Raw genomic sequence first — 13,297 nt, 5'->3', positions numbered from 1 at the left:
CTCCAAACAACATTATACTTTAACTGTGGATCACAGACTGCTATAAGAGAGCTGCTGAGGACAGTGGAGCAATATGAATTTAATTTAATCAGTCCAAGGAACACATGCGTAGGGTTTTGGAATGACTGTGCTTTAACAGCGCTTCTAGCAGCTTGTTGCTCTGAACAACAAACAGCAATAAAGGAGAGAGAAAAAGAGCAGCTGTGGTCATGATGGAGCTGCAGTTTTGTGCCAATTTTATTTTTCCTTTGGATTAAAATAATAAAGTTTATTATTGGTTTACACCAATTAATCGCACAATAAATGAAAATGATCGACCTCATTTTAATTTATTGGCTTTATTGTTTCTTCCTGTCTTTTTCTCTTTCTATTGATGACAGTGAATGAATAAGGTTCAACTCCAGTGCTCTCCACTGACCCTCCCTTCCTTATTTCCTTAGTGTAATGCCCAACTCACACTACACAATTTTAGAATTGTCGGCTGATTGTCGGCCCATTTTCAAAACCTGAGAGACACACTAGCCGACAAAAAATCGTAAATATAATGGGTTCGATCGGGTTCAATCGTGCCAGGTGTGGTGTACAGCCACACACCACACATGAACCAATTTCTCTCCCCGACATTCAGATTTCAGACAGAAAATCCCATAAAAACCCACTATATCAAGAGGTCATAGGCGTAGGAAGTGGAGGGGGCGGGGGGGACATGTCCACCCTAATATTGGAGAGAGTCACATTCGTCCCACCGAATAATTTCACTGCAGTTGCTTAGAATTTTAAAGTCTTCCACTCACATGCTTTTATTTTGAAGGCGCACAACAGCGCATTCAGCAGAGCTCTTGCCCGGCTCAGAGTAAAGGTAGGAGCAGGCAGCAGCAGACTGAGTCAGAGAAATTCCGTTTGAAGGAGGTAAACTGTCTGTCAGGAATTTTGCCTTGAATATCGCTCATTTATAACATCTTGTTGTCAGTTTACTTTCATATATAGAACTAAATCTTTTTGGCTAAGCCGTTTTAATTCTGGAAGAGTCACATGTCCAAAATTTTACTGTTAACTTTGTTTAAAAATTAGCTACTCTAATCACAATGTTTTATTTCATCAGAATGAGATTGAAACAGCAGCAAAACGAGCCTCTTCATTATCTAAAGCAGATTGAAACTTTGGACCAGGGGGGTGGGGGGGGCCTGGATTACTGCCGACGACATATTCGCGTTTGTAGATAGATTTTTACCCAGAATGCAAATGGAAAAAAACCGTGAGCGAAACGGTGACTGGTACTGACTAGTATATATTCCATTGAGGGAAACTAAGTTTCATATCTGCTCAAGAGCCCCCCTGGTGGTTGAAGAAAAATCCACATATATATGAAAAAAAAACACTGAATGCTCTCTGGTATTGTTCAGGGAGCCGGACCAAATGAGGAGGCGGGCCGGATCGGGCCCGCGGGCCGTAGTTTGGGGACCCCTGATCTAAAGTGAGCAATGGCTACACAACACCTGATCGTACTTGACCACTTAAGATGTATTTATTTTACATTATATATTATATTATTTAGATATTTAGGAGAACAGCAGTGCTAGAATGATGTTGAAGAAAAGTGAAGGAAGCTCTGGTGAGCTCTTCATTTAATTTAGTGAAATATGATTTAACTATTTAAAATTTTTAAATAAACTAAATAACTTTGTTATGAGAGGAGCAGGTCAGGGAATGCATAGGAGAGACAGGTGGAGTTTCAGGGTGTGAAGATATAAAAATTATATTAATTACAATAAGACCAGAAAGGAGAACAGGTGAAGACTGACGTCGGGTTGATTTCTTACGATTCAATATTTTAAAAATTATTTTTATACTATAAGGTTAATGGTTAGGAGACAATAAGAAAAGTGCTTGAAGAGAGGTTTAAAAATAAATCAGTGAAAATTTTTGCTACACAGTAAATAGATTTGAGATGTATAATAATGTATACATCTGAAAATTAAGTTGTTTAAATTCTCATTCTGTATGATAAAAACATACTTTTTATATTTAGTTCACATTCTGATACTGTACATTACTGTAGTGTATGTTGTAAATCCATGAATCCATGCAGGAACATCAGGCTGCAGAAAGTCAGAGGCAGGCAGAGACAGCAACACATATCAGTAGATATTTTCGTTAAATGTTTGTGGCTGAAAATGACAGGGGAAAAAAAACATTTAGTCTTTCTGCCTCAGTGTTTTTCATGGATCTTTGGTAAGTTACTGAATGCAGGGCTGGAAAGTGAGACTGAGTTAACAGTGAGGGGCTAAGGGTCTCTTAGATGTGAAAAATATTTTTATTTATTTTGTAGATCAAACTGTTGCACTGATGTAGAGAGTTGTTCAAGAAGAACAAAACTTATTTTTTAGATGTTATTTTTGTTGGTCAAACTGCTGTATTGAGTTTAAAACTGCTGAGTCCTATTTTATGAGCCGTTTTCTACTTTGGTTTTAGAAAGAGGTGGAACCAGTTCAATTGCCAGTCAAATTATCTCAATGCATTTTGACCAATAATCAAATGTCTATTGACCAATAAAACATATCAGAATCTGTTAGCCTGTGTGTGCTACCAGAGTATTTAGTTTGCTAGTTGTGAGGCAAATGCTAAAGTGAGTATTCATCCTGGAATGATGGCCATTATCCTATGCATCATTTTGATCTGATTATTGGATTGTAAATAGTAACGTGTTAGAACACTTGTTACTGAAACAAGGGTCAGATTAGAGTAACGCATTACTGACATGTTGATGGCATAATTGTTTATGACATTTCTGCTCAAGCTATTTACTGATGTCAGGTTTCCGATATGCGTCCCCCCCATGACAGACTCGTTCCTATGCCCTTGCTCGAGGTAATACCTGTGAATTACCTCGCGTTGCGCTCCAGAAAACTGCAAACATCGAGACTAATATGAACAGCGCAATAAACGTGAAACAGCCATGAATGAACGAGTCAGTAAAGTTGTGCAACTAAACGCCACTACAATTATTAATATTAAGATAAGTGTCACAAATCTGTGCGGCGGGACATCCGAGTTGTGGAGCCGCAGGAGTAGCACTGTGTACTGCGATGTGACAGCAAACGCAGGGCTGTAACGCAGAACCTGGAGACTGGGGCGGGGAGGGCTAAAATCCTATTTATAGTTTTCCAGGCAATACTGGAACACACAAAAACATGCACAGTTTAACCATATATGTGGAGACACATTATTGATGTAACTATTATAAAATAAATTGCAATTAAGTATTGGCAAAGATCAATGTAATTTTCACAGGTATTGGTAGCAGCTGCTGAAAGTAACTAAGAATGTTACTTTTAATATAACTCAGTTACCTTTCAAATCAAGTAATCAGTAATCTAACTAAGTTACTTTTTCAAGGAGTAATCAGTAATCCGATTAAAGTTACTTTTTCAAAGTAAAAATGCCATCACTGGTCATAACGTTACAGGATGATCGTTGGACCTTCTAAGATTGTCGTAAGGGGAAAATCGGGGCAAAACAATTTTGTAGTGTGAACTGGGCTTAAGGGAGGCATGAACTATTGGATCACGTAGTCGGATATGCCCATCTTCTTTATCTAAATCTAATGATTATTGAAGGGCAGTACAGTATACAGACTTCAAACACTGTACTCTTTTGGTTGAATGTAGTTTTTATTTCCACTTTGGTTTTTATTCAAGTGCATTTTTTGTTAACGGAGACTGAGAGTCCATTTTATTTTTGTTTTTGGTTGTTTTGTTTACCAGTTCCAGTGTTGTGTTCTTTTGAAAATAAAGTGCATCTATTTTTGGCAGGATATTGCATGCATTATTATGTCATTACCATTACATCAGTTTAAAATGGTCTTCAAACAATATTATTGTTTATCGCAATATTTTTTGAGACAATTAATCGCCCAAACAAATTTGTTATCGTGACAGGCCTAGTTGCATGTTTAAAAAAAATAAAGTGCCAGAATGCAAGTATATTTATATGTAGAGCAAAATAACCAAACTGCACATCACAAAGTGCCAGTGAAAAAATGCCTATTGATAATGACCTATTCCCCCAGAGAAGAGTGAGCACATGTCAGCAGAATGCGAAATGACCCAGGGAGTTACTGCAGAGGCCAGGTCCAGGGTCCAGACTGTTGGCTCAATATATATCCAGCATGTGAACAAACAATGTTTACTGATATTGAGATAAGAAGAGTTCAGTTAAATAGAGTTCACAAACTGCATTGAGATATGCAGTTTGTGCAACGTTTTCTATGACAATATGAGGAAGTAGGTATTACACTTCACATAGCCACCACACAACCTTTGAAAAACCCTACATACAGCTTCAAACTGATTTGACATGTTCCAGTCAAATCCATGTCACTAGGTCAAAGGTCCTGACTGTGACGTTCATATTGTCTGTCTGCACCAGACAGAACTTACATTGTCTGCTACATGGTGAACACTCTGCTAGATTATCTGGTGCAGACAGACAATATGAACTTCAATTAATCTAACTAATTGCTAGACATCTAGCATGACTTCAGTAGACTGTTAAAACAGTAAAAAGGAAAACTCCATTTCACTCACCTCCAACCTAAACTACTAAGTTGAAACTAAGCAGGGCCTGGTCAAGATATACCTTTTTAAAACAATTCCCATTTATGCCCTATTTTTACAGGATTAGATTTACCTAGAGTAATAGGGTCCACATACTATTCAGGGTTTCCCCCAGTGTAGTATAGGCCTGGCGGCCACCATGCTTTACAGAATTTATCAAGGTAGGAGTCAATTTTAAATCCAACGCATTTGAACGCATTTGCTCTGCTTGCACAACTCAGTGTGAACTGCAAATGTTCACATTGTAGTTTATTTATTACACGATATTGCTTATTCCATGTGAACAGGGCAGTCTGTTCTTACAGCTTTTTTATGCTAGATTAACTACTAAAGTTATACAGCATTGCCCCAGTTCCACCGATTTCTGCTACTACCTCTCAGCTGTCTGAAGGAAAGCTACTACACCTTTTCTCTAGCTTTCAAGAAGGTAAAATCTGACTGTTCATAAATATTTTCTGCTGTAAAAAACACAGACTCTCATGCTGAGGAATCTAAAGAAGCAGCACTTGTTACTTTTATAATACTAATTCTGTTTTAAAACTGCAGATGGTGAGCAACACATTTGTTAACAAACCAACTGTAGATTCTAGTAAAGCAGGTGTTATATAGTAGTGATGCACAATATAACGGCATCAACATCTGTATAAAAAATGATAAACAATGTTTATCGTTTTTTTAACATATCAAGATTGGTCTGTTAAAAAAACTGAACAGATACTAACAATTGTTGTTTATTTCCATCTTGTTTCCTTTAGTGTTTGTGTTTGTGAAGGGGCTAGGGATTTGGCATTTGCTAAGTTATGCGACAGTGATAATGATGCAACACAGGATTATAGAGTGTTTAACTGAAGGAAAGAACCAGTGTGGTTGCTTTTAGACAGCATCAAAAGTTTAGGGAAAAATATTTTTATAATGCTTGGAATTATCATTTATCCAAGCATTATAAAATAATAGCAGCATTAATATTTTTATATCAATATTGGCCCTATAATTTTGTTATACCTCCCCAATTGCTCTAGGAAGAAAAAGGTGTATTGTTCTGCATGATAAGCATTTAAAACTGAGTATTTAAAAATTTTCAATAAATAATGCACACAACACGATTATAACTCTATTAATGATATTTTAGAAGCAGTAGCAGCAATTGTTGCTTTTCCACAATTCAACAGTGTGTAACATGTTTGGAGTTCATAGAGTGACTACAGAGAAAAATGGGTACTTTTAATTGGTGTAATCATAGTGTGCAAGCCTAATTAAACATTATTCCAACAATATGCTCTGCTATTTAATGCTTTCATTTTTAAACAAGATCTGAACTCCAGTCCCTGAGATCAGTGGTATTCCTACTCTAACCCACAACTTCAACAGGATCTGGTGAGAGGTCTGGTATAGGGGAAATTTTCTGCCATAATTCGAGAGAACATATTTTCAGTCTGAAAGCAGGATTTCATGTCTTTTGTTCTCAAAACTTAATATTGTGCTTACATTTTTATTTTGAAAGCAGGGCGTCATGTATTTCTTCTCAAAACTTGTAATGCTTGTACTCAAAACTATTCCTCGCGCTCTGCTCGAAATCTCTGGTCGCTTAAGAAACATTTTCTGCTTGCTTCTGGAACAACAATGCACCATCACCTGGTAACCTCTCACCCAACAGAACAAAATGTACTTGGTGCATTTGTTTCAGTCTAGCGGGTTTGCCTGTGTGGCTGCTACTATTGATTGTAGCAACCTGCACTACCCACTGGATATAGGGAGAAACAACAACCTCAGCTTTTTTGCTCCGTGGTACATTGAACATCTATATTTAGACATACATCAAAATATAGATAGATATACATCTAAATATATACTTATATTTAGATCAGTGATGTGCGGTCAGGGGAGGCAGAGCCTCACCAGTCATCATGGAAAAATAATATACAATGATAAAAATAATTTACATTGCTATATTCACCCTGTGGTTTTTATCTATTTATAAAGTATTTATTTTTCATTTAGCTTAACCAATTTTGATTATTTTTTCTTCAAAATTGCTTAATTTTCGCAATTTCCCATTCAAATGCTCGGAAGCGCAGATGGTGAGACAGCAGTGAGCTGAGCCTCTCAGATTGATCAACCTCTTGCTAACTGCACTGGCTGCCATTCGATGGGAGCATCAGTGGTGGAGAAAGTACTCAAAAATTTACTTAACAGTACAAATACACAGACAAAAATGTACTCAAGTAAAAGTACCACATTAACATTTTACTTAAGTAAAAGTAAAAAAGTACTGGCTTTTAAAAATACTTTATTAAAAGTAAAAGTACTTGCTGAATAATACCCAATCGCTAATAGCATTAAGTGTACCAATCGTATTTAATTTTAATACATCAGTAATGTGCCATTTTAATGACCAAAGCCGCAGTAACATAGTTTAGACTTAGATATTTGATTCTATGCATCAATCAATCAAATTTTATTTGTATAGCACATTTCAGCAGCAAGGCATTTCAAAGTGCTTTACATAAAGAAAAGAAAAAGCATGTGATATTGAATAAACAGTAAGAAAGAGAAAGAGATTTTGAATAACAAATACATTAAAAAAGATAACATTAAAACCCGCACCTCTTTTCAACCAGGTGGGACGACACCCCCATCCTTATCTGGGACTCAAACCCGATCTGGGACTTTAGTCAAAACGCCATTTGACAAAGACTCCAACCTCTAGGACTTGTTAAACGCCGTTTAACTGAGACTCTAACCCTCTGGGACTTTAGTCAAAATGCATCATAATTTCAGCAATCACTGCGCTGGCGCCTCGCGCGCTGCCGCTGCTTTACCTCAGCGCGGATCGCGCACGCCTCCTTTCACTCAAACTGGACACAGGCTGACCTGTATGGATATTTACATAAACCTACTGTGAGGAATTATGATCCTTTGGAGAACTCTAGGTAAGAGTTTAAAACCCGCCGCTTTAGCTCTGGTTGCGCAGCTCAAAGTGAACCACAGGAATAACACGTAGTGAATTCAGAGGCGCGTTGTGGAGCGGTGAGAATGATTTATCTTTGTGAATGAACAATTATATGCGGCGTTTACATCTCAACACGCTGCCTAGCATGTGGCTCTGTGTCTGTCTTCCCTGTTAAATTTATGTCTGTGGTCCCGGTTGGCTGGAGCGTTTGTGGATAACGAGCAGTGCTAACCTCATCATGCAGGTTCAGCCCGGTGAGGAGCTTTAACGCTCTCCTCGGAGTCGCGCTTAAAGCTGATTTTATATTATTTTATTATTATGTTTAGTATTATTTTTCCGGTTACACGATGCATCAAACCATATCAAATGCGTCATCTACTTAGATTCAATATGTGGGGCCGCACAGAAATCTGAGAAACTCGTCCCATAAACTCAACCAACCAAAACAGTTTCCGTGACGCTTATTAAAAACTCAACAGACACGAAATGGAAGAGCTACTGAAGCCACATTAGCAGCATTGAATTAAATCTCCTGCTTGTTGGGCATCTCTGCGTAGTGCACCGGATTATCTCATCATGCAGGGCCGGTCCAAGGCTGTATGAGGGCTGGAGCAGAATCTGACTTAGGGGCCCCTTTTGTTGCTAAAATCATCAGCACCTCTAGCAGCTTCTGTGTTAGATTTAGCAAAATATGGGAGAAGGGAGTAGCTTAATTGGCCAGCCTAAAAAGCAATAAATTATAATTGCAGTTTACTAATTTGTAAATTCAAAGATTAAACTCACAGCATCAGATTGTTGCTATGGTAACAAAACAATCCAACTATGAATATTATTCTTTGAGTTTTACAAACTAAACTTGCCAGCTCTTTAAAATCTTGTATTTAAATGTTAATTTAAAAGCATTTAATTTATGTATGCCTAAACAATTGAATCAAATTTAACTGCATTGATCATCTCAATAAACAAGTGTTACATTTATGTATCTGTGGTCTGTTTTAAAATATTAGCATTTATCGGACCCCTGAAACCCTTGGGGGCCTGATGGAGCCACCGACTTAATTTGGATTAAACAGAAGTGCAAATTTGTTGTTTTTAGACTAGTTGTGGGTTTAAATAGCATTTCACTTGAGATCTTTTCCCATAACATATAATTACACAGTAATACTTTTACATTTCCTGTCAACTTAACATATTTTAATACAAAGACATGGTGGACCGCCGGTGGACCGACTCGATGCCCTGACCACCGGGCTTAGCAAGTTTTCTGGGGGAAACCCTGTGGCATTGTTGTCAGTTGCAATTAGGGCTGTTGTAAACGAATATTTTAGTAATCGAGTAATCTACCGATTATTCTTACGATTAATCGAGTAATCTGATAAAAAAAATTCTAAAATGAAATATTGGTAAATCTGGCATAATACAGGTGTTACTATCAGATATCAATATCAGTCCAATTTTTCATATTTGAGCATCCCTAAAAGTTGCTTTTTTGTAGTTTAGAAAACTAACCTGTAACAATAATAGCTCACTTTCTAAGTTAACCAGAAGTTATAGAAAAATCTGAAATTATATTGAATGTAATAACAAAGAGGCAGGCTCACAAATATGCTTATAAAAAATGTCTACAATCCAGCTTTTAGTTTATGTATTCATCTTCAGTGAGTTTAATAGATTAATTAAACTCACCTTGCCACCTAACCTGTCACGCTTTGGGTTTGAAAATACGGGAAATGCCGCCTGGAGTGGGAGGAGAGGGCGAATGAACGAACGTAAGATGGGGTGGAGGGGAGGAAATAGACCAGCGGACTGACGAACCGTTAGACCGGGGGACGAACACGGGGGGAAGCAATACGGGATATTTACGACACCTTCACTGGTCACACTCAGAAACTCATCTACCAGCCATGTACGATGCGCCCCGCCACCCGTTTCTTCAGACCGGGATATGAAATTTATTGTGCGGTTCGTCGGTAAAGCTACATTTACATGGTAAGCATCAGCTACTCAGCCGCCCGCCCTGTTCAGTCTATCCGCTCACCTCAGCGCTCTTCCCGCCGTTCGCTTTCAACCAGCAGCCCCGGAGGAGAAATGCTGCCTGCCGTACTCCAGGCATTCCCCAGTCATTTTAAGGATGCTTATTGGTTCCCCAAAAATGATAAAAAGTCGGGCATTATCATCAATCAATAAAATCCCCATGGGACAATCTTGAAGATTGGACTTTATGCTGCTGAGACTTAGCTTTTGTCAACAACTCAGAGGCGGAAGTGAGAGCTCCGCACAACGCAAATGAAGTCCCGGCCGGAACACTGTGCGCTTAACGAAGCTTCGAGGCAGGTAAATTCTCCTGGAGGAATTTTAGTAATCGAGGTACTCGAATCATTCGAGGAATCGTTTCAGCCCTAGTTGCAATGGCAACGAGTCTGTATATTGGCTGACACAAAGAGCGAAAAAGAAGTTTTTTCGAGTTGTAGTTCGGTTTTTTCCTTTTGCTGTGGAGCATAGCACAAACTTAATATCTATATTTCAAAGTTTCATTACGTTAACGCAGCTGTGGATGACATGTAAAAGAATAGTCTTTTTGCCCTCCAGCGTTGTACGCATGCGCAAAATTTCCGTACGTAAACAATAAGATACTAGGTGTCTATATTTCTAGATCTGATTAAGTCAGTACCTCACTATGAACCTCACCACATGTATGCAAGTTTTGAGTACAAGCATTACAAGTTTTGAGAAGAAAGACATGAAGCCCTGCTTTCAAAATAAAAATAAGCACAAGTATTAAAAGGTTTGAGAACAAAAGACCTTAAATCCTGCTTTCAGATTGAAAATGTGTGCTCTTGGATTATGGCAGAAAAATAATCCCCAAGTGAGCAGAGAGTTAAATTGCAAGTGAAGATTTGCCCGAAGCACAGACTATTTCTGAGCGCGAGGAGAAGTTTTGAATATGAACATTACAAGTTTTGAGAAGAAAGACATGAAGTCCTGCTTCAAAATAAAAATGTAAGCACAAGTATTCAAAGTTTTGAGAACAAAAAAAATATTTTTTGTTCTGATTTCAGACTGAAAATATGTGCTCTTGAATTTTGGCAGAAAAATTCTCCCACAATCTGGGTCCAGTTATGTAACAATCAAAGCAGGTTAATGCATCCCGAGTCACTGAACCCAGCTGGAGCCTCCACTTTACCCCCCGTGGAGCCTGCTGTGATCGAGAGAAGGTCAAGAACTCTGGTCTTATCTATTTATAAAGCTCTCAACACTGCTCAGGTCTTTAAACACATACCAGCTTCATACTGATATAAAGTGACCAGCATGCCGGTGTTACAGCAATCCTGTAAATAATGTCAAAGTTTAAAACAACTGTTTTTCAGAGTTCTACCATCTCTTCGCTACAATCTGAGTGTATTTATAACAATATTGAACCCTCAAATAGCTAAAATCACATTATTTAAAGGCCTGTGCAGTCAGGTAACAGATTATTCTGCCCATGATAATTTGTGACCAGTGTGATTTTAGCTACCAGAAAACTACCTCTTAGAATAATTTCTTAATCATTTACCGATTTATTAAACGGCCGAAGTTGGTTTACATATTTTATCGACAGCACATAATTGTCCATCAAACAGTGTTCAGCCTCAAATACAAAATAATACATTTTCTCCGACAGCCCTTTAGTTTACAATCCCAGCTGTATCGGTATTTATGCAGTTTGAGTAAATATTCTTCAAAAACGTTGATCTTCACGCAAGCTATCGCCCCCTGCTGTCACAGAAAATTATGGGTCACAGATTTTGCTGCAACACCTGTTTCAACATGAATGCCCCTTTATGGCTGCACTCCGGACTCCATATAAATGCAGTCAGAAGCATTTTAAAGCATACTTTAAATTCTTCATTTAATTTGGTCTGTCTACCGAATGATTCGAAACAAGTGGGCTCAACTGCACCTTATTTATTTAAAACAAGTTCAATGAACGCGAGGTTAGTTTGTGTTTTGTTTGTTAGCCATGCATCATCAGCAGTGGGCAGTGCTGTTCGTTTAGAATTTCACCAAAAGGTACAGAAAGATGAAGCTAAATTCTGCGCTGGCGTTTGACAGGTAGCACTGGGCATTTCCGCAAACTAGCAACATAACACTAATAAGTAACTTTATAAGGCGAAAATAGTAATAGTTCTGATATGCTGAACCTCAACCTGTCTACCCTTATAAGGTGTCACCGAGCTCTACGTGGAAAGCGTCATGTTACAGTCAAGGTTGCAAGAGGAAGCTCAACCTATGTCCGGTGGCTAATGTAGCTGCTGATACCACTGCCGAGCTAGAAGCTATTAGCATGGGTAGTCACTCCTAACAGTGAGCTATACCAGGTGAATCCTGCAACGCAGTGCAAAAACTTGTTCTAATGTCCATCTGTGTATACCTGTCAGTTGTGTCGTTGGTTCGTCACAGCCACGGGAGAACAGTCTGCAGACTAACTGTCCCACCTTGGATGAACAGCTATTGAGGGGGGAGGGGTCCGGAACGGTGGGTTGCACCATTACCATAATACCCTGCGCAACACGCACGGAAGCAGACAGTCGGTGCGTGTGTGTGTGTGTACGTGTAAACTTACTTTTCCTGCAGGTTTTAACTCAGAAAATCCATTCATTTCCCCTTTTCACAAAAGGAATTCTAACTGAAGGACAGGGGAAAACTCCGGTTTGTTAACGTGGAGTGTATTCGAAAAATATCGGAATGCTTCTCTGAAAACACCGCAGTTAGCAACTGCGACAGGTCAAGACATTATGGTACACCCATTTACGTGCTGCTTTCATAATAAAAGCACACATCCGGTCCATGTTTGATCCAGCCGCTGCAGTTACAAAAAGAAATAATGTATCAGAAATAATTGGGGACATTATGCAATGTTGAAAAACTCTGTTTCCAGTGACTTCTCTCACTTCTCAGTGACAAAGGGACACCTCTGGAACACAACCAGCAAACGTTAACAAGTTCTGATGTATAATTTCAAAATAAAAGCGTATTTAAAAATCACATTTTTACTTTTTTTCCCCTAAGTTGCCTTGCTTATTACTTGAAAACTCTGTTTCCAATGACTTCTCTCACTTCTGGGTGACAGAGGGACACCTCTAGAACACAAACACCAAATGTCAACCACATCTGATGTATAATTTCAAAATAAAAGCCTATTAAAATAAGATTTTATTTTTCCCCCTAAGTTGCCATGCCCATTGCTGAAAAACTCTCTATTTCCAGTGACTAATTTCACTTCTTAGCAGGGGTGAAAGTATGGGGGTACGGTAGGGTACTGCGTACCCCTAAAAGATTTAGCGGGGGTACGCAGTACCTTCAACTACGGTGGCCGACAGGTGCAAATGCGCAGCAACAGAGAAAACATGTAAACAAAAAAAGACACGCGCACAAATGAAATGCAGCAAACATAAAAATAGATGCAAACAAATTAAATGCAGCAAACAAAAAGAGACGCAAACAAAAAAGAATACAACCACAAATGAAATGCAACAAACAAAAAAGAGATGCAAACAAAAACCAAATAAAATGCAGCAAACAAAAAAGAGAGACGCAAACAAATGAAATGCAACAAAAAAGAGACGCAAACAAAAAGCAAATAAAATGCAGCAAACAAAAAGAGATGCAAACAAAAAAGAATACAATCACAAATGAAATGCAGCAAACAAAAAAAGAGATGCAAACGAATGAAAAGCAGCAAGGCTTA

General features: G+C 38.4%; 1 protein-coding gene across 4 annotated transcripts in view; it reads right to left on the bottom strand.

Moving 5' to 3' along the window:
• The window catches only part of agla (amylo-alpha-1,6-glucosidase and 4-alpha-glucanotransferase a), a 162,255-nt gene extending 149,926 nt beyond the window's left edge, over positions 1-12,329 (bottom strand). Inside the window, exon 1 of one of the 4 annotated variants that reach the window (XM_088015023.1) lies at positions 12,173-12,329. In XM_088015023.1, coding sequence (XP_087871149.1) covers positions 12,173-12,208 — 36 coding nt within the window. In that variant the 5' untranslated portion in view covers positions 12,209-12,329. Of the gene's footprint in view, positions 1-11,980; positions 12,089-12,172 lie in introns of those variants that run through there. The other 3 variants (XM_088015021.1, XM_088015020.1, XM_088015022.1) reach the window with 3 other exon arrangements.
• Between the last annotated feature and the right edge of the window lie 968 nt (positions 12,330-13,297).

The sequence above is a fragment of the Poecilia mexicana genome, unplaced genomic scaffold (genome assembly GCF_051168715.1).
Source record: "Poecilia mexicana isolate PSO_F unplaced genomic scaffold, ASM5116871v1 scaffold_17, whole genome shotgun sequence".
Classification (NCBI taxonomy): domain Eukaryota; kingdom Metazoa; phylum Chordata; class Actinopteri; order Cyprinodontiformes; family Poeciliidae; genus Poecilia; species Poecilia mexicana.
The sequence above is the reverse complement of the archived record's forward strand: the minus strand, read 5'-3'. Positions and strand labels throughout refer to the sequence as shown.